Raw genomic sequence first — 21,539 nt, forward strand, 5'->3', positions numbered from 1 at the left:
CTCCCTCTCCCTCTGCCCCTCCCCCTATTCACTTTTTCTCTCTCTAAAATAAATCTTAAAAAAAAACAAACAAACACTAGCCGAACTATGGAAACAGCCCAAGTGTCCATTGACTGCTGAATGGATAAAGATGTGGGGTGTGTGTGTGTGTGTGTGTGTGTGTGTGTGTGTGTGTGTAGTGGACTATTACTCAACCCTCAAAAAGAATGAAATCTGGTGATTTGCAATGATATGGATGGAGCTAGAATGTACTATGTTAAGTGAAATAAGTCAGTCAGAGAAAAACAAATACCATATGATCTGACTCATATGTGGAATTTTAAAAACAAAACAGAGGAACATATGGGAGGGGGGAAAAAGAGAGAGAGAGGGAAACAAACCATAAGAGACTCTTAACGATAGAGAACAAACTGAGGGTTGCTGGAGGGAGGTGGGTGGGGAGGGGCCGGATGGGGGATGGGCATTAAGGAGGGCACTTGATACGATGAGCACTGGGTGTTGTATGTAAGTGATGAAGCACTGAATTCTACTCCAGAAACCAATATTACACTGTATGTTAACTAACTAGAATTTAAATAAAAATTTGAAAAAAAAGGAAAGAAAAAAAAGAACAGTACAGAAGAAAGCATTCATGTTGGTCTCCCTTGTTTCTTCCCCTTTTTTGGGGGGTGGGGGGCATTTCCTAGTGCTGTTGGAAAACATGTGAAACCAAGCTCCTTTACTATATTCAAAATCAACTCATTTGGCTTCCTTTATAAATTCTCCCCCAATGATGTACCGGGGGGGGGGGGGGGGTGGTCTTAAAATTTAGATCCAATTGTGCTGCCTGAGGAACAAGACTGAAAGGAATTTCCAGGAATCTCAAATATTTTGCCATATAGTTTTTCTAAGACTTTAGAGCAAAAAAAGTTTCATTTTCCTTTTTTCTTCAGGGCCTTCTGCTACACAAAACTCAGTTGTACCTGACAGTTCAATAATCAGTCACCAACATTTTCCATTCAAAGCTGATACTGGAGAGGCTTGGAAAGCAGACGAACTACAATTTCATGATCAACTCACATCACACCAGCATGTAAACACTTCCTCTCAAACTGAGGTTTCTTTACATGAGAGAAACAAGTAATCAAGAAGTGAAATCTCTACAGGTTTTATTCAGCTATATCTGATGAGAGAAAAAAAAGTGTCCATATGCTGCTGACAGTGAAAATAAGTTTTGTTCATTCAACCTCTGAAATACCACTGGGAAGAATAGGGCATGAAGAGTTCAATCATAAAGGGAACGGAAATGATGAGTAACCTGGACCAAATATTCTAATATTATAACAAGAGGAACGTTAGCGGAGATCAGTGGATTAAGAACACTAGAGAGAAATAATAATCTGCCTCATTTCTCCTTCCCTCTCCACAACCCCTGACTTTAAAAGACACAGAGCAGTTTATACTTAATATTGCATACTGTAATGTTCAGGCTACGAAGACCACTCCAATGCAAAGTATCTCCTTCATGAGATTAAATTAGAGCCTCAAGAGCACTATTAGAGACTCACTCCATTAGGTTATGCATGCCTCTCTAGAGATACCCTTTTTTTTAAATTTTATTATGTTATGTTAATCACCATACATTACATCATTAGTTTTTGATGTAGTGTTCCATGATTCATTGTTTGCGTATAACACCCAGTGCTCCATGCAGAACGTGCCCTCTTTAACACCCATCACCAGACTAGCCCATGCCCCCACCCCCCTCCCCTCTAGAACCCTCAGTTTGTTTCTCAGAGTCCATAGTCTCTCCTGGTTCGTCTCCCCCTCCGATTTCCCCCCCTTCATTTTTCCTTTCCTACTACCTTTTTTTTTTTTTAGAGAGATATCCTTTTACAGAATAGATATTCCTAAAAGGACTATACATAAAATCCTTCACACCTTTTATAAACAAGTTGCCAAGACCACAAAGCCCTAGGTCTTCACAGAGACAACTCAACGCAGGGACGGTGACTATGGGAAATGAGGACCACTTCCCCAACTTGACTAATTTGCCCAGGACTAGACCCGTAGATGCTGAGGGCAGGGGAAGGGCCTGACAGAGTACTAGGGACTAGAAGAGTCTCGCCAAACTTCTCAAGGGATGATGTAAGAGCAAGAGGTCCAGTCTCTTGGCATATTTACAGCCTGACACTGGAGGACTGATTTCACATATAAGGATAACCTGGCAGATTTGAGGACAAAACGAAGAGGGGGGGCCAGAGTTCACTGACTCCATCAATTATTTCCCTTAATGAAAGCTGAGGAGGTAAAATTCTCTTCCAAATGCTTCTCTCTTAAGCCAAACATTGAGTGTTTTTATCGACACATAGACTTCTTACCTCAATGCCAAACAAACTCCCTGAAAAGGGGCGATCGACAAATCGTGGCTTATAGGTGAGCACGGTGGTGCCTTTGAGAATAATGGCATTGGTATCGAAGCAGGACACATCTTCAACCACCACAAACTCCGTGCCTGGAAAGGACAGTATTATCAACCAAGCCAAAGCTGGGAAGCTGGAAAGCACCACGCTGTTGCAAACTAGGCAATGCATTTACACCGGGGGGGTGGGGAACAACACATAACACACAACACATTAGCCAACAAGACTTGTTCTCCAGGATGGTTGTCGACACTCTGCTTCACTGCCACCCTGAACAAATTCTCTGTATCTGGCCAGGCCCAGCTGAGCCAAAAGAGTACAGCACAGGCAGAAAAGACGGGGATGCAGTTTCTCTTCTCTCTTTAGAATGTATTTTTAAGGGGCGCCTGGGTGGCTCAGTCGGCTAAGCGTCTGCCTTTGGCTCAGGTCATGGTCTCAGGGTCCTGGGATCGAGCCCCATGTCAGGCTCCCCGCTCAGCAGTGAGTCTGCTTCTCCCTTGCCCTTTGCCCCTCCTGCCCCCCTCACCCCCCACTTGTGCTCTGGCTTGCTCTCTCTCTCTCTCTCAAATGAATAAATTAAAAAAAAAAATCTTTAGAATGTATTTTTAAGCTAAGTCTCCTGGGAGGACTATGAGATATTTCAGAAGCCCAGGAAATCATCCCTTCTCCAAGCAATGACCTGTTTTAAAATCCCAGAAATAGATACACGTCCTAATGCTGGTCAGGCAGTGGAAAGCACGACATCATCTACCTAGCTGTTCAAGTTGTTTACAAAGAACATATAGTAATTTAACGTAGATTTTTTAGAAATTACTAAATGCAGACAGTTTTCTACTCGTTTGTACATGGCAAATTTACTTTTCATTTTCATCAAAATCCATGTTTAGACTGAACTTTTGAAACTAAATCCATTTAAAGTGCACTGCGCTGGCCAGTTTCTTCTAAACCACTGAGCAGTTGTTGGGCTACATCACAAACACAACAGACACACAAATACATACAGATCTATTAGGAGAGTTCGCTAGTTAACAAGAACCACAGTAAATCTGTTTGTAAAGGAACGTATTCTTTTTGTAAAGAAAATAACGATTCCCTCCCTTATTTATCTTTAAACAGATTTTCACACATCAGATTTGCCTAAACTCAGTAAGGCAGCACATCTGTTGGAGCACTGAAGATCAAACAGAAAATTGAAGCCAGATTTAACACTTGGGGAAAACACCACTGGCCAGGCAGTACTCAAGCTGGGCATGTGCCATGGACAGGCCCAGCAGAGGGCCCAGAACCCTGCAGCCTGAATGTGAGCCAGCCGTTCACACCAGAAAATGGAGGTCAAGAATTTCGACACCTGTTGGTCTCTTGGTCTGTATGCAAATATGTAAGTGCTCACATCAAAATACAGAGGTGATAGAAAAATCATCCTAGAAGATACATACTGAGCCTAACATGCATACTGAGAATCAGTGACTCACACCTACATATGCTCACCTGTTACATTGACCTTGACCTCCAGGTGCCTTTCAGTAGACACAGGAAGAGAAGACCGCTTGGTAACTACTCCACTTTTCACAGTTTTGGGGACTACAGCAGATTCACTGCTAGAGTTACGGTGGCGAGAAGGAGTAACATTAGTCTGTTTCTTAATATCGCTGGGAGTGTGAAGAAAATCATGGACTAGCAGCAGCCAGTCAAATATGAGGAACACGCGCAGATTGTTGAGAACTACCGTAAAACAGGACGAATCCTTCGTAGATCTGCAAGGAAAAAGATTTAAAAAAAAAAAAAAAAAACAGGAAAAGAAAAATGTATTTTATTAACTTGCAAGTATACTACTCAGCGTGGGCAGGTGTTTTTCCAGTATTTTTTAAATTGACCACTCTGGGTATCAATAAACTCTAAACATTGGTTTAATAAGATATTCAGTGTGCGTTTTCAAAAGCTAATCACATTTTTATGCTGTAAGAAAGCAGTATAGTGTCATCCAGCAGTTCTCAACCAGGAGTGATTCTGTCCCCCAGGAGACTTCTGGCAATGTCTGGAGACATCTGTGTTTGTCACAACACGGGGTGGGGGCATGGTTTGTTATGGGCATCTAGTGAGCAGAGGCCAGGGATGCTACTAAACATCCCGCAACGGACAGGACAGCCCCCCAACAAGGAAGTATCTAACCTAAAACGTCAACAGTGCCGAAGCTGAGAAATCCTGGTGCAGTAGAAAGAGCACAGGCTCAAATCCAGTCACTTACAAGTTGTGTTACCTTGGATAAGTCGCCTACCTTCTCTGAGCCTATTTCCTCACCTACAAAATGAGAAATATGAACACTGTAAAAGATAACAGGTGTGTGTTTGATGAATGTTAGATGCTTTCCCTATAGGCTATTTCATTGAGGCACCCTTTCTTTGATGCTTGGGGGATCACTTCTTTACAAACATCAAATGTACATACTAGTACTAATTCTCCAGCTGGATCTGACCAGAGAGCGCAGATCTTTAGCTTGAGAAGGAGGACAAATAAGATGACATTTATATGTGGGCATAACCCCAAGCACCCCGGAAGTGGAGTTGGCGGAGGGAGAGAGACAATACTGGTTTTGTAGGCCCTATTACCCCAAATTCTCTATTTGAGGTAAAAACCCAAGGAGGACCCCAAGCCTCGTCTCAAACCCTGGTATGGCCCCACCAGAATATGAGTGGGCAGAAATGGGTACGACAGAAGGAAAGTGGGCTCAGGACACCTTTATATGGTTTTCTGGGTTGAACTTTGTTCTGTGAGCCCAAAAGTGACTCTGGGGCTCCAGCTACTACCCGTACCTGGTTACCTCCCCGCAAAGGGGTTCCTATTCAGCAAAAGCTGATTCTGAGATGTTTTTAAGTCTGGCTTCTCTAGTCTCGTTTCTCCTAAACCTGGCTCACTGCCTCTAGAGAAAGGGCACAGTGATGCATGTCTCCCTCATACAGACACAGCATTTTTCACAGAAACACTTTACTCTTTTGTATTAGAGAAAAAACGTTGCCCTCAGTAAAATTTTTCCACCCCATTTTGAACATAGATCGTCAGAGTTATGCACTAACTGAAAAGTCAAAGTATGTCTGATACCCTTTTCTGGAAAATATTTCAAGCCTTTAAACACTGTGAAGTGATTTATATTTGACACACAAAATCCCAACAGAAGAGCAATTCTTCTTGAGACACAGAAAGCGTTCAAAAGTTCCAATCAAGAGAACATGTTAACCCCCTCTCACTCACAATGGTATTTCTGTTCACAAGAGCTAAGGTAAGACTTTACCATTTGGCTCCAAGAAATTACACACCTCCAGTATATAAACAGAGTAGTATTTCAAGGCTCCTTATATATTAAAAATGGGATCGGTGAGACAACTAGCTGATAGATTAGGAAGCTAGATCAATAATAATATAGCAAACCCAAAAAGAAATTGTTTCTGCAGAAGGACCAAATATTTGGAAGCCTCCTGCTCAGATAAACATCTTCAAACAAAAGAACCGCAAATCACAGCCAGCCTAGCATCCGACTGCAGTCAGCCAGATCACGAGACATGCAGTGGCCACACCTGAGGACTGTCTGAAGGGACGTGGGTGCTAAGATCAAAGGCCCTGGTGCGAGTCCTGACCACTTCACTCATCCACCGTGTGACCTTGGAGAGGTACTCAGTGCCCTCCTAGCTTCTATTACTGCAGCTATATAATTGGACAGAAGTCACCCGCTTTGCAGACTTGCCAGGAGGATTTAAGTATAAAAGTAGGGAGAATGCCTGGCTCCTGGAAGGGCTCAGTAAGAGGCAATGAGCACTCTCATTTCTGAACATCCAAAAAGTTCAGGAAAAGGTCTGTCTACTTTGCTAGACTTCCTAAAGGCATATGGGGAGTGACCACAACCTCTCCCTAAAAGAAATCTCAACCCTGAGAATTCACTGTGCAGCACACTGAAATATCAAGTACATTCAAGTATATGAATACAAGAATAATCTTGATCTTTTTTTTTCCATGAAGTTTTTCCCAGCCTTCTTACTCACTAGTTTGTATTTACAGCATATCTGGTAACATTAAGCACTAAAAGAATAGAACTGACATGGCTTCCAAAGGTCTCCTTTTGGATTTGCATTGGAGGATTTTAGATCAGATATTAAACTGATAAGAACAGATACTACACTTGATCTTGGCCAAAAGGCCGAGAAGCGATGGAGGATTTTAGATCAAATCTAATTTTTCACAGTTTGCAGGCCTATCCTCACTGAGCCCTAAAACCTTACAGTAGTATATCATAAATAACACCAGCTACGTCAGTAATAATAGTAACAGCTACCATCTGTGCCAAGCAACAGGTCAGAATTACTTACTGAATTACTGCCTCCACCGTGTGAGGTGGGTACAGTCATCCTCTTCTATCTTATAGAGAAGAAAACCGTAGGTCAAAGTGGCTGAACTTGTCCTAGGACACATAGCTAGAAGGTGGCAGATCAAGGTTTTGAGCCCAGATCTGTACGATTCCAAAACATACACTCATTACACACACACCACTTCCTAGCATAATACCAGGAAGAGAAACATAATCTAGTCCAAAGAGGCTAACACCCTTTTAAATGGAGAAGTGGGTTAGCAAGATGTGTGTAGATAAATCTATAATGCAAGTCAAAACCACCGTCCTTCCTATAATTTCTATAGACCAAATGTCTTCTTTCCCCTTAAACAAGAGTCATTTCTTCCTGCCTCAATTCACTTTACGTATTAGAACAGTCTACAGGGAGGTTGATTTTAAGACTGGTCTAATTCTAAACTTTTTTTAAGGCAACAGAGACATCTTTTGGCCAATAAATGCAACTGCAATGTGGTAGGAATACTAAGTTAATAGACTGTGAGCGGCACTGGTGAGCCATTTTCTATTTATCTTTTCAGTGACCCCTCAGTCCTGTGATGTTCTACAGCTGACAGAGAGAGCCTTGGCCCACCGGCCACAAAAGGAAGTTTCTTGATAAATGCAGAGTCAGGGTCTGGATCCATTACCTGTAATGCAGCTCCATCTGAATGGATCCTTGGGTAGTGCTGCTGTTCCTGGAAGGCTGAAAAATACAGCTGAATACGTTTGTCATGCCAGGACTGGCCTTCTGCCCGGCATAGCGGGTGTCAAAAGCCATCATGGAATGGGAAACCAAGTTAATGGACTTGGTTTGGTTGGAAAAGCTTTCATAGAGCAGTTTACATTTCTTGAAGTCGAATCTAAAAGGGAGAAAGCAGACAAGATACTAAACTCTTCCATTTCACAAAATTAAGTTCAAGACAACAGAACAAAATCATAAGTACACCTGAGTTTTATGAAGGAGAATAACTTTCACTGATTTTGTTAACAGACTCCTCAAGAAGGACTTAGTGTCACTGTGCCCTCTTACTTTTCATTTCCAGGAAGATGATCTTGTCCACAGGAACTCCATGAGGAATAACGTTATCTACTATGCTCTGGGTGCACTAGCATTCTCCTTTCTCATCTCAAGTCTGAGAAGGCTATATATGTGTAACAATCCCCGAGGGATGTGAAGGGTCCCTTTAGACCTTCATCTGTCAACTCCTAGCCTGCCTGCAGGGTTCTCTCTCCAGAGTCTGCCAAATTTTTATTTAACAACTATAGCTTCCTGGAAGCGACCAGAACAAATAATACTCTTCATATAGAGAAATAATGCAACTGATCCACCAAGAGGAAGCGCATTTGATACTGCCTTTTTTTTTTTAATAACAGAGAAAGCTGCAACGTGCAATTCATAATTTATTCAGTACCATCATGACATTCCGTACAGAATTACTTCATTTTGTAAAAAACTAAGGGCATAGCTAGTCATCAGGAAAAAAAAAAAAAAAAACGCTGGCTTACAAGACAATCTGGGACACAAGCTTCATTATGCCATTGATTCAACTGAGTTAGTTATAGGCCAGGATGGATTCTCGAGGGAAAGACAAAGAAGAGAAAGAAAGGAGTGTTTCAGTAGGGAAATTTCCAGACTTTGAAGTCCTATTTTCAAATACTGAACCACTTTTCCAGCCACATGATCTTACACTAGATTAAAAATTCCATCTAGAAAATAGAAGTCATATCTGCCAAACCTCACATGATTGTCAAGAGATCAAAATGAAAAGGTTATCAGGTGTGAAAACACAATGCGGTCTTCAAGGTTCCACACCAGTAATCACAAATTCTTGGTCCACCCAGACCGTGCAAGTGATACACAAAGTGAGTCACCAGGCAAAACACGCCCTATCTAAAGGCAGCCCAAGTTGCTCCTCAGTGAACACACGGGCCCAGTACTGTCAAAGCTTTCAAGAGCTCTGACTCTTAAAAGAGGCGGAAATCCAAACTTTTGATGTCAAGTCCCCCAGTTTTTAAATGTTGGCCGGGGAGGCAGTGAGCAGGGCCGCTCCCTGATTAGCACTGGGTCTCCCCTACTCAGACAACCCCCAGCCTGTACTTCGGACCCCTCTGCACTCTGTGGGACCGTGCTCTAACTCCGTGGGGTGTGCGACACCTTTAAGTGCCATTCAAGACCACTCCGGGACTCTCGTCTTTCTCACTGGCACATCGAGACGCTGGCTGCCCTGTCAGCCACAGTGACCATGGCCACAGAACAGCCTGAGGGCCACCAGGGACACACAGCATCAGGAGAAAATCGTCTTCATTTTTCTCAATCACTGCTGTGTCTGCATGTCTGTCACCTCCTTTTGCCCCCACCCCGGCAGTTTTTATTTATTATTATTTTTTAAGCTGTTGGTGACACAGCACGGCAGCAAGATTACATTAGGAATGTATTATGATACAACTTCTTCCACTGAAGCCTTACACCTTACCCCACCCCAGGCAACTACCGTACAACTGCGGTGGCCCTTCCGTCTCTCCCAGCACGCGTACCCATACCGCACAAGGCTGAAGGGGTACTCTACAGATACCGTTAGCAGCATCAGGAGCTTTCCACGACTGTGGTTCTGGAGTTCAATGGGGTGGGGACGGGAATGGGCGAAGGGGGGCAGGAGGTACAGGCTTCCAGCTATGGAATGAGTAAGTCACGGGGATCAAGAGTACAACACAACGGACACAGTCACGGTACTGTAGTAATGTCCTACGGTGACAGATGGTTGGCTGCACCCGTGGTGAGCACAGCAAAACGTACAGAGAAGCTGAATCACGACGTAGTACACGTGAAACTAACATAACGTTGTGTGTCAACAATACGATTTTTTTTAAACCGTGCCGCCATAAAAAAAAAAAACAAAAAAAACAAACAAAAAAAACCAATGCCAGTAGATTCTTGGGAAAGTTTTGCATAATTTCTGCAGCTCTTTCAAACGCATCGGTTTCAGCACCAGGTGTGGAGGTCACTGAAACGTCCTAATAACCTGTCTTTACTGATAAAGCAATGAATTTAAACTTTGAACAAGCACCACGTAGACCAACCAAAAAGCACTGTGCAGACCACCTCCAGTCGCGAACCTCCGTTCTGCAACCTCTGCTCTAGGCCAAAGCGAATTCCACTGAAGTGAAACGTGTACTGTTTGCAACACTGTTACACCAGGCCGGTCACTAGGCATAAACCAGTACCATGAGAGTCGTACCTGGCTAAGGACCCAGTACTTTCTTTTCCTTTTGGATCTTTCAGCTCCAGACTTACATTCACCATATCGATGAGGAAGCACATGCACGTGTACACTTCTCCACTGAGAACAGTCTGCAAGAGGAAAATGCCAATCTGAAAAGGGGGTTAATATGTCAAGACAATAATCTGCTTGTTCCATTTCTCTCTGCAGGTGAGCTGGAGGGATCCACGCACGAGGTGGCCATCAGCTAGGACTGCAAGAGTTAAGGGTTATGGGACAGCACGAGGTCTCACTCACGTGAATTCTTGGGTCTTGTAAATCGTAAGGCCGCATAAATTCCTCTATGGGCTCTCCGAGGTTGTTCTCCAATAAACCGCGGATCAGCTTGTATTTGTACAAATCCAGGGAGCAGTGGACTGAGGAGAGGTTGCCATGGATAGATATGTCTGGCACAGTATGACTTATTTCTCTGAGGAAAGAAAAAAAGGTCACTTTGGCAAACAAATCAGTAACTTAACACTGACAAAGCGCACACCCAAACGTAAGAAAGAGCTAAAAGGTACCTGCCTACATTATCCATCAGTTCATTTCCAAATTCCAATAATAAAAATTTCATGTGGCTCCAAAGGAAGCACATGAGCACAACTGAGTGTCCTGCTTCAGCTACAAAAAGCCCCTTTTCTCTTAAAATAGGCATTTATAAAGTCCCCAAATCTGAGTTAGCTAAGTAACTATTAATAAGGAAAAATCTCATGAGATCCAGGAAGAGCTTAAAGATTATAGTTGGGGAGGCAATAAAGAAATGGCAGTCTCTTCATTTAACTCTTCAGATTTCATGATAACTAAAGGCGAACACCAGAGTTTCATACCGAACCTAAATGGGACGTCAGGATAAAGTCTGAATCTGTTACTTGTCTCTGCTGAGATGGGCAGGAGCAGGGCTGAGATGCCCGGGTCAGGGGTTAGTATACCTCGTCCCCACACTGAAGAGCTTTTCCCCGACCCTCCCGGGGAGAAGTGGGCACCATGGATCCTGCAGACAGCATGCTCTGCGTATGTAAAGTAGAGGACGGGGTTTGAAAGTAGAGGAATGTAAAAAATTACTTTGCAGAGAAAAACCTATACATGATCAAGTAAAGAAAGAACAGTGATGCAAGCCACACAAAAAGCTGGAAAGGACTACCCGGTGCCCTCTCAGCTTCCTGTTCCTGTGGTGCAAGCAGCTGAGAGGGTATCTCGTACTGAGTTACCACCACCTTATTGGGGCTAACAGTATAATCACCTGCACATAAACACTGATGGAAGCGAAGAGGGTCAAATTTACATAATCAGAGTAACAAAGCACATTTTTGGGGGGAAAGCATTACTTGAAAAGAAAACAAAGTGTTCCATTTCTAAATAATGAAGCTCCTCCTAAGACTGCTAGGCCAGTAAAACCAGAGAGAGCCCATGCCAAGCGTAACTGAGCGCCAGCCAGGGAGCACTCAAGTAACAAGTAAGAATGAAATGCAAAAATCCCAGAGAGAGCAGCTACATGGTGCCGTTAATCCAGAGAAAAACAAAAAATGGCATTAAATGGCTCGCCCAAACCCAAGAACCACGAAGGGAGTGGCCAAAGACGGATTAAAATCACACTCCCCACAACTAACGAGACTGCTTGTCAAAATGCGGCAAACGAGAACATCTTCCATTACTTGACAGCCACGCCCCATCTTTGCCTGTAGTTGAAATGCAAGCGTTGCTGCTTTCTCCAAAATGAATGCCCCAAACAGAGGGGCAATCGTGCCCGGGGTGCAGCAGCTCCCAGCCGTGCGCGTGGACCAGGCCAGCATGAGCACCACCAGGGGACCTTGCTCACGTGTACTGAGGCTCGGCCCTGAGACTCAGGTTCTGCTGGTCTCAGGTCGGGTCTGGGAACATTTATATTCAAGACGTTTCCCGGACGATCCCATGGAAGTAATGACAACTGAAGCAATGCTCTAATCTGCAGAAATGAGCACCCTGTGTTTGAGGCCAATGAAAAGGTAAATTAGAGTCAGCTCATTAGCCTTTATGGAGTACTTTCAGATTGCTTAATGGAGCAAAATGGGCAGAACTGCATCTCAACAGTTATTCTGATTAAATGGAGCTCCAGGGTAAGTAGCAACACCAGGTCCAGAATCTATTGTGCTTGGAACATATAATCCAAATGTCACCTCTTCCAAAATACTCTCCCTGCCATCACCACCTCCCTACGTCCACCAAAAGCCATGCTACATTCATGCCCCTTCGTCTTTGTTTCCAAGGCCCCAGGGGCAATCCCCTAACACAGTTTATAACACTGAGTCAAACTCTAAATTAGAATCACCTTCTAATTTGCCTTCTTATAGCCCTATATCAACACAACATAAGCTCCATAAAGACAGGTTTTCCTTCCAATCCCAGTAGCCCTCACATCTAGTACCCAGCTGGGACTCAATAAACATTTGCTACATAGAAGAAATAAGTGAAAACCACCTATTCTCTTCCAGACTTACCTTCACAGCACTGATTTCCAAGTGATTAAGATTCTACCTATGATAGACTATTATCCAGATGTAAACCACTCACTTGTCCAAATTCCTTTCCACCTGCAATTTCAGCCGACAAGGCTCAGTGAGGAGACTCCCTCCCGTCTGCCGCACAAAATAGGAAGGGAATACCAGATCTCCACTGCTGTCGTCTGAGGCCTTAGAATACTCTCGTGGGTGTCTCTCGGCAGCAAAGATGTCCATGTCTTGTAGGTCCACGACAATGCAGTCCAGCAGGCAGACGTGGTCTTCTACATGGACCCACGGAAAGAGAGAGAATGAAGAAAGTAAGACCCAGAAAGGACCGGCCCTGAACAAAACTAAAAAGCTAAACAAAGTTCATCCTGTCTTTGGAAAATGTTTCAGAACCGTCCACTTCAAAAACCTGAGTGTCCAAAAGTCTCCACTCTGGCACCACGGCCTCCCTATGTCACACTCCCTGAGCTAGACACTTCCCGTCTGCTCCCCCTCTGCGTCACACACATGCTGCTGTCCTGAGACACGAGCTGAGCCTGAAGGATTTATGACTGACATGATTGGACAGCCATCCCTCCCAAGGATATCCTACAGGGCTCTCATGTAGAAAGGACACAACCCAGAGGCTTACAAAGTTTTCCAGCACCGAAATTCTTTTCTCAAACAAGTATGTAATCATTTCCGCTACCAGCGATCTCATCCAAACCACCATCATTCTGCCTGGCCCCCCAGAAACTCCCCTCCCATATACCTACGCCATTCCCTCTGGCCCTCACAAAACCATTCCGCCCGCAAAATACCTGAGTAATCCTTAAAAAAATAAATGAGACCATAACATTCTCTTCCTCCTACACTTTAATGATTATGCTTAATCCAAAGTTGTTTCTGTAAAACTCCCCCTAAATCCTTATAAAACCCTGCATAAGCCCACTGCCTACTTTTCCAACTTCATCTCAAGCCATTCTGCCCCCTGCTCCTGAAGCCTCAGGCTCACTGGCCTTTGTCTCCCAAAATTGCCAAGCCCTTTGCTATCTGAACAGCATCACCCTCCCCTCTTGATCTCAGCTGGGTCCTCTCTGTTCTTTCCTCCTGCCCCATTTCATCTTTCCTAGGACATCTCACTGTGTCCACATTTAGGGGCCTGCTTGGCGCCTCTCTCATCCCCTACGCAGAGGGGCAGTCAAATGATAACATCAGCATTCAGCCCGTACTACACATGTCAGTTCTTCAGACTGAAAAGTCATTTGTGCAAATATTTTTAAAACACCTACTCTGCGCCAGTTACTTTTCTAAGTCCAGGACACTATTCTAGGATACAGCAGTGAACAGAACATACAAATACCTTTTCCCTCATGAAGCTTATAGTCTAATATAAAATTGTAAATTTATAAATTCTCCACCAAATTAATCTATTTATTTAATATAATCCCAATCAAAATCCCAAAAGGGAATTTTGAGGTATGTGGGGGGGGGGGGAGGGAAACTTAACAAAATAATTCTGAGTTATTTTAAAAAATAATTAAGGGTATTTGTCCCATGGGATGATAAAACATGGGGAAGGTGTTTCTGAGTGTGTTATCAGAAGCGGAACACACAAAATAAAGTAACAATGGATCTAGCTATATGGAAATTAAAGAGTTCTACAAGACATCATGAACAAAAAGGGCAAAGGAGAAACTGGAAAAAAAATTGCAATATATTTGACAGTTATTAGGGAAACAGCCCCACTTTATAAAGATTTGAAAATCTGTAAGAAAAGAATACGCGAGTAGGAAAATTGGCAAGGAATGTGATAGGCAATTTACTACAAAAAGAAAATCATCCCAGTATGTATATGAAAATATATCCAACCTCATTAGTCATCAAATAAATGCACATTAAAACACACACACACACACACACACACAAAATAAATAAATAAATACAGCAGTTCTTTATTTTTTACTATTTTGATAAATACGTGGAAGAGACAAAAGTGGAACTGATCTGGTAGAAGGGGGTGGGGGAGGGGGTAAAGGGTTTCAGAGATTCCCTAGGGTCATCATGGAACCCTAAGGATACACAGAGCAGTTTGAAAACCACTGCTTTAATCCCATCTTAATCACAAACAAAGAAATTCCAGAAACAAACAGCAAACTGGAAAGAGAAATACTTTTTGGAGAGAGATCCTTCCATCCATCTCTACAACATCCCAAATCATTTCTCATAGGCATCCGCTATGCAGAAGGCTGGCCTTCCTCCTACTCATCACTGTCCTCACAGCAATGGCAGAAAGTAACAAGTGTCAGGTGGCACCGTGTGCCCACCCCCTCCACGCTCCATGCACATTACGTATAGAGACTGGTAGACAGTGTCACTTAGGTTAAGGATTCGGACTCTGAGGTCAAACTGCGTAAGTTCATAGTCCAACTCTGCCACTTACTATCTGCACAACCCAGGGCAAGTTAAGCTACTTCACCTCTCTAAGTCTTTGTCTCTTCGTGTGTAAAATGAGGATAAAAATAAAACTCTATAGGAGTGCTACGGGGTCAGATGCAATGATTTGTGGAACAACATGCCATGATATCTGGCACACAGTAAGTGTTCAACAACCAGCACTGTGATGATGATTAGGATAATCTCATTTAATCATCAATCCAACCAAAAGCCACTTTCCTGTCACCTCCAGGACCACAAGGGACTACAGGGAGTAGTACCTAGTACCATTAGTCCTTGCATAGAACAAAAGACAGGCAACAGCCTTCTCAGTGAGTGTCCCACATCTCTCAAAGCCTGATCACACTGGACAGATTTTTGTGGCGAATCACATTCTGTTTCCCTCTCTAATTTATCCTACCCATCACCTACCCAGAATACATTTAAAAACCAAAAGGCCAGGGGCGCCTGGTTGGCTCAGTGGGAGGAGCATGCAACTCTTGATCTTGGGGTCCTGAGTTCAAGCCCCATGATGGGTGTAGAGATAAATTAAAAAATAAAAATAGGGGCGCCTGGGTGGCTCAGTCGGTTAAGCGTCCGACTCTTGATTTCAGCTCAGGTCATGATCTCAGGGTCATAAGATCAAGCCCCAAGTTGGGCTCCGCACTGGGCACAGAGCCTGCTTAAATAAATTAAATAAAAAAAGATTAAAACATAAAAATAAATTTAAAAACAAAACAAAAAGGCCAGACTACATCAAAATAAAAAGCTTCTGCACAGCAAAGGAAAGAACAAAACTAAAAGGCAACCTACTGAATGGGAGAATATATTGCAAATGACGTATCTGATAAAGGGTTAGTATAAAAACTTATACAACTCAACAAAACCCAAATAATCCAATTTAAGGATGGGCAGAAGACATGAACAGACACTTCCCCAAAGAAGATATCCAGATGGCCAACAGACACATGAAAAGATGCTAACATCACTCATCATCAGGGAAATGTAAATCAAAACTACAATGAACTATCACCTCATGCATGTCAGAATGGTTAAAATCAACAACACAGGAAACAACAGGTGTTGACGAGGATTCAGAGAAAGGGGAACCCTCTTGCACTGCCGGTGGGAATGCGAACTGGTGCAGCCACTCAGGAACCAGTATGGAGGTTCCTCAAAAAATTAAAAATAGAACTACTCCATGATCCAGTAATCACGCTACTGGGTATTTACTCCCAAATACAAAAACACTAATTCAAAGGGATACATGCACCTAATGTTTATAGCAGTATTTGCAATAGCCAAATTATGATAGCAGTCCAAGTATCCATCAAGTGATGAATGGATAAAGAGGTGGTATATAGGGCTCCTGGGTGGCTCAGTCGGTTAAGCGTCTGCTTTCAGCTCAGGTCATGAACCCAGGGTCCTAGGATCAAGCCCCGTGTCGGGCTCCCTGCTCAGCGGGGAATCTGTTTCTCCCTTCCCTCTGCCACTCCCCCTGCTTGTGCGCTCTCTCTCTCTCTCTCTCTCTCTCTCTGTCTCTCTCTCACGCATACAAAAATAAATAAATAAAATCTTTAAAAAAAAAAGGTGATACACACACACACACACACACACACACACACACACACACACTAGAACATTACTCAGCCATAAAAAAGAATGAAATCCTGCCATTTGCAACAACATGGATGGAGCTAGAGTATTATGCTAAGAGAAAGACAAATACCATATGATCTCATTCCTATGTGGAATTTAAGAAACAAAACAAACAAGCAAAGGAAAAAAGCGGGTAGGGAGGGAGAGAGAGAGAGACAAGCCAAGAACCAGATAACTATAGAGAACTGATGGTTATCAGAAGGGAGGTGGTAGGGGGATGGGTGAAATGGGTGATGGGGATGAAGGAGAGCACTTGTCATGATGAGCACAGGGTGATTAAGAAGTGTTGAATCACTGTATTGTACACCTGAAACTAATATAACACTCTATGTTAACATACAAGAATTAAAACAAAAAATTGAATTCAATTTAATTTAATTTTTAAAAAAACCCAAAAGGCCAAAATCAGGCTCTCATCTGGAATGACTAATTCTTAAATTCTAGAGAAGAACACCAATAACTGGATGGTTCCTGTCTTTGCAAAATTGTTACTTACAGTATCTCTGTTGTTACCTAATTCACACTAATATCTTTTAAGAGTTCTTTGTTTTTTTAGAATTAAATAGAATAATAATTAAGTAGAAAACAGTGTCTTGACAGTGACTTGCAAAGATGTGTCTAAGGATGCAGGAATCATTCTAGTTATACTATCACCATCTTGTGGCAACTACCTTGACCTAAAGGAAAAAGTCCTAAGAGACCATCTAAATCCCTTTATTCACACTGTGTCTTGCTAATTTAACTGTATTTTAGAAGTCATTCACAGCTAAAATCTACATCCTAAGATTCTTAGGCTTTCTAAAGCAGTATCAAAATCCGATTATCACTAAAGACCCGCTACCACTCTGATGCCTCCCCCTGAGGCACCTGCCACAGTCTCATGAACTCCCCACTCATGCGGCTCCTTTCTCCTTTTTTACCTGGACTACTGGAAACCTGGGTGGCGGAGGGCGCGGCTTGTTGCCCTTGCTGCTTGGTCGAGGTACTCAGCACAGACTCACTCCTCAGGCCGCCTAGACTCATCCCAGCAGGAGGCATCATGAACAGCCCCTCGGAATGCATTCCCTTCGGGTCCTCCGTGCTCGTCATTTTCCTCATACTGTGTTTGGGGGTACCCGTTGGGGATGCTGAAGGCACAGATTCCTGGGAAGAAATAAAATAAAACTAGAAGGCAGGAATGGGGGTGACTGCATCTTTACTCTCCTGAAAGTCCTATCCTAGTTCCTGGGCTCTTCAAAGACTCTGTGACACTTGGCACTTCCCAAGCCCCCCAAATCCCATAAACAAAAGGGTAACAGGGTCATGACATTTCCTGTCACATGTAATTATTTGCAGAGATGTTACTTATAATTCAACACTTGTTGAAAACTACAGCAATTTTGCAGGAATATATTATCTGTTGGCTTAAGATGCTAACTGTTGGTGGTTTAGTCTAGGTCAAACACAGTGAAAGCAGACCTCTCAGCCCTATCATATGTGTTGTTGCTCTGCTGAAGGGGAGGGGCTTATTATTCTAAGAGAATGTATCTACCGCAATATGGTTCCAATGGAATGAAGCCATGGTTGCGTGTCTGCACTTCCTAGAAGTCACTCCTTTGGGCTTACATTTCTTATCTCTTTAAGTAACTGTGCAAATGAAAACAAAATGGAAAACATAGGAGGCTGGCCATTCCTATTATGTTTCTGTTCAAGGGCATAAAAATTAAGGGCAAATACGGAGTAACATAAATTCTGTAATTCTACTGAAAACACTACACGCTTTTCTTACATACTTAGTACCTTCAGTTCATTGCCAACAGGGGAAATCTTCTTCACCCGAATGATTCCATAACTGACTTTTAAACTCGACCCAAGCCTCCGCACTACCTATCTGCAGGGCTTCACCACCATCGACCCACTTTCACAGGGATGTTGGGGGGGAGAGGAAGAACGGGTTTCCTGCCCATATTGCCCTATGTGTTTACTCATCTCAGCATTTGAAAAGGAGATGGTAACACTGTTCTCCTTCCCAGTTATCTTGAGTACAGTGATTTACAAGTAACGGTGAAAAAAAAAAAACACACCAGAAAACAGTTCTTACTTTCCACATTTTTTTTTTGGAAGGCAAATTGCTAGGTAAATGCTCTTATTTAAATATTTCGACATTAAAAACCTTCCCCCTTGCTTAGTTTATTTAAACTCTAGAGAGTAGTTGTTGCTCTTTGACTTGATTCATCTCTACATCCTCTCTGTAGTTGGTTTAAATAAATCAATGGCTTGAGGAGATTAACTCAAAGCTTTTGAAAGGCTGACTTAGAAATTATGGTTTAAGCTCGAGTTGTGGTTGAGAAGAATGAAAGGAAAAGCATATGTAAAAAATCCAAGCCTGCACTCATTAAGACATGGATTTGTGTAAAACAATCCCAAAAACACTGGAGTCGGGGGAACTCAAAGGCAAATAACCCCTCTGTGAGCTTTGATTTCAGGATTATCTCCTGTTCTTTAACCACTGGAATGCACACTACACAAACCTCACACATGCAAATACATTAAAGGGAAAATGTAAATGCAAAGTGATTTTTGGTGAAGAAAGTAATTCTTCACTTCATCTAGACCAACTGAGCTTGACTGTGCCTGTGGAGATGTGAGCTCCACAGATAGGTTTATCTGATCACAAAGACTTCACCAAGCGACACACTCCAAGCAGCCCTTATGGAATTCTACAGAACAATCACTGGCATGTAACAAGATAAAAGTTTTTCTAGGATTTAAGGAAATCAGATCATCAAGATATTACTGCCTAAAGCCAAAAAACCAAAAGAAGTTCCCTTTATGGTCCTTAGGAAGGCCTTCTCTACACAGGAGGGAAGTGACTCATCAAAGGGACAAAAAGGTGATAAGCAGGCTTTCCCAAGTAATGTGGTAAAGAGTTAGTTTTTCAAAGTTTTCTTTTTAAAGTATATGAATGTGAATTGACTGCTGAATCCCATAAGGTTTTTCAGGATAACCAGGAGGCAAAAAGTGTATTATACCTTGAAGAAAGAGCGAGCCGTGTACGCACTGCCGCTTAAAATCAAATCCTCAAAAACAAATACAGGAAAAGTCTTTCATTAAAATGCCACAAACTATGTGCTGTTATTTGGCTTATTTAACAAAACAGAAACTCATGTGCAAAAATTTCTTCCAATATTTTGGCAATTCTTAGAGGCTAACATCTGAGTTAGCTCCTGAGCCCATATACAGATAAAACCGATACAGAACATCAGTCCTTTACCTTTTTAGGAAGGGTAGAGGAACAAAAATGGTATTATTCAACCTGATCACCTATTCTGGTTCTAGCTTATTTCCTCCTAAAAAATTTAGTCCTCAAAACAAAGATTTGCCACAAACACAGATATCCTGAAGAACTTACTGTCGGCTCAAAAGACCGCTCCAAAGAAGGGATTCAACTCTCCCTTGGGCAGTGATGGCAGGAGAGCTGGAACAAGATGTTGGAACAAAGTGTCCCCAGGTGACAGTGAGGACAACCTTCATGTGCAAACACCAAGTTCTGATACATTTGCTTAATATCTAGTCATGTTGGGGCGCCTGGGTGGCTCAGTCGGTTAAGCGTCTGCCTTCGGCTCAGGTCATGATCCTGGGGTCCTGGGATCGAGTCCCACATTGAGCTCCCAGCTCAGCGGGGAGTCTGCTTCTCTGTCTCCTTCTGCCACCCTCCCCCCCAGCTCGTGTGCTCTCAAATAAATAAATAAAATCTTTTAAAAAAAATCTAGTCATATTAACTATAAATACCTCACACTAAGAAAATTTTAGAAGCGAGAACTTTTAGAAGCAGGTACCAATCTTTCTTTTCACAAATGGATCTTTCTTTTATGTTCTTTAAGACTCTGGTCAGTGAACAGTAAAATGCTTCTCTCTCAACTGTGAAAACAGACTTTCTTCATTAAGACCCAGGTTACCAGTACTCTACTAGGCCTGCTGTGAAAGACCAGTAGAGACTGATTTTATTTTTACTCTCTTAAAAACCATACCTAAGTGGCAGCCTATATCTCCCTATCAAGGCAGGGAAGGCTTATCATTCCCACAGGAGGTCTTCCTACAGTGAGGTCAACGAGCGAGTTCTCAATCAGCTCTGCCTGAAGGCCTGTCTATGAAGCTATGCGGTAAACATGGTGGCGCTCTGCCTCCAATGCTGAGCACTGCTGCTCTGGCGTCACCCTCTGCTCTCATCATTGCATCTGGTTTCTCTGAGTGACTACAGGTGGGGTGATATATGGACAACCCACCGTTCAACCCCTTGTCCAAACACCCTCGCTCTGGCAAGGTTATGACACACAAACATGGCTGCCACGTTCTTGCTGTCTGTCTGCACCCTTCTTACTCTACCCGCTCCCACTCGCTGAATCAAATATTTTCAGCTCAGGATGTGTAGCTTAGTAAGAGTGAGTAAATGGATGAGTGAGAAGTAAAACAAATGAAGAAAAATATGGAGACAGTAATTTGAAAACAAAATTATTTGGGTTTAGGCATTACCAACAAATAGAGTCTCCTGTTACTTTCTGAACCAAGTTGAGGTCCTTGGCAAAGTCCTGGTAAGAACTAGCACCCTACTCACACTTTTTCATTTTCTTTTCTTTCTACACCTAGAGAGGCAAACAGTAACTGCTCAAATTTATATCTTTTCTGTGATCATCTTTGGAGTTCTTCCCTTGAAATTATTTTCATGAACTCAGCCACACCCTTTAGAAAATTCAAAAGAGTTACAGCGATGCAGGCCAGGGCCTGTAAGGCACATCACAGGGACCGCCTTCCCCAGTTAACTCTCCCGACACAGGCCTAACCGTAATAGTGGGAGGTGAAGGCGTATCACAGTTAAGAGTGTATGGAAGGCAGACACACCAAGTCTGAGGCCCATGCTGTACTGGGACTAGCTGTATTATCCAAAAGAAATGACCTACCCTATCTAAGT

General features: G+C 42.8%; 1 protein-coding gene and 1 pseudogene across 6 annotated transcripts in view; both read right to left on the reverse strand.

The window, feature by feature from the left end:
• VPS13D (vacuolar protein sorting 13 homolog D) overlaps window positions 1-21,539 on the reverse strand; it is a 248,115-nt gene that overhangs the window by 170,243 nt on the left and 56,333 nt on the right. For all 6 annotated transcript variants that reach the window (XM_032393405.1, XM_032393384.1, XM_032393396.1 and 3 more), the window contains 7 exons: window positions 17,512-17,734; window positions 12,582-12,792; window positions 10,290-10,461; window positions 10,011-10,123; window positions 7,422-7,634; window positions 3,891-4,156; window positions 2,361-2,494 (listed from right to left, as the gene is read on the reverse strand). In XM_032393405.1, the coding sequence (XP_032249296.1) occupies window positions 2,361-2,494; window positions 3,891-4,156; window positions 7,422-7,634; window positions 10,011-10,123; window positions 10,290-10,461; window positions 12,582-12,792; window positions 17,512-17,734 (1,332 nt within the window). The remainder of the gene's footprint in view (window positions 1-2,360; window positions 2,495-3,890; window positions 4,157-7,421; window positions 7,635-10,010; window positions 10,124-10,289; window positions 10,462-12,581; window positions 12,793-17,511; window positions 17,735-21,539) is intronic.
• LOC116627190 lies at window positions 6,498-6,600 on the reverse strand (annotated as a pseudogene).

This window comes from Phoca vitulina, unplaced genomic scaffold (assembly GCF_004348235.1).
Source record: "Phoca vitulina isolate PV1807 unplaced genomic scaffold, GSC_HSeal_1.0 scaffold2, whole genome shotgun sequence".
Taxonomy (NCBI): domain Eukaryota; kingdom Metazoa; phylum Chordata; class Mammalia; order Carnivora; family Phocidae; genus Phoca; species Phoca vitulina.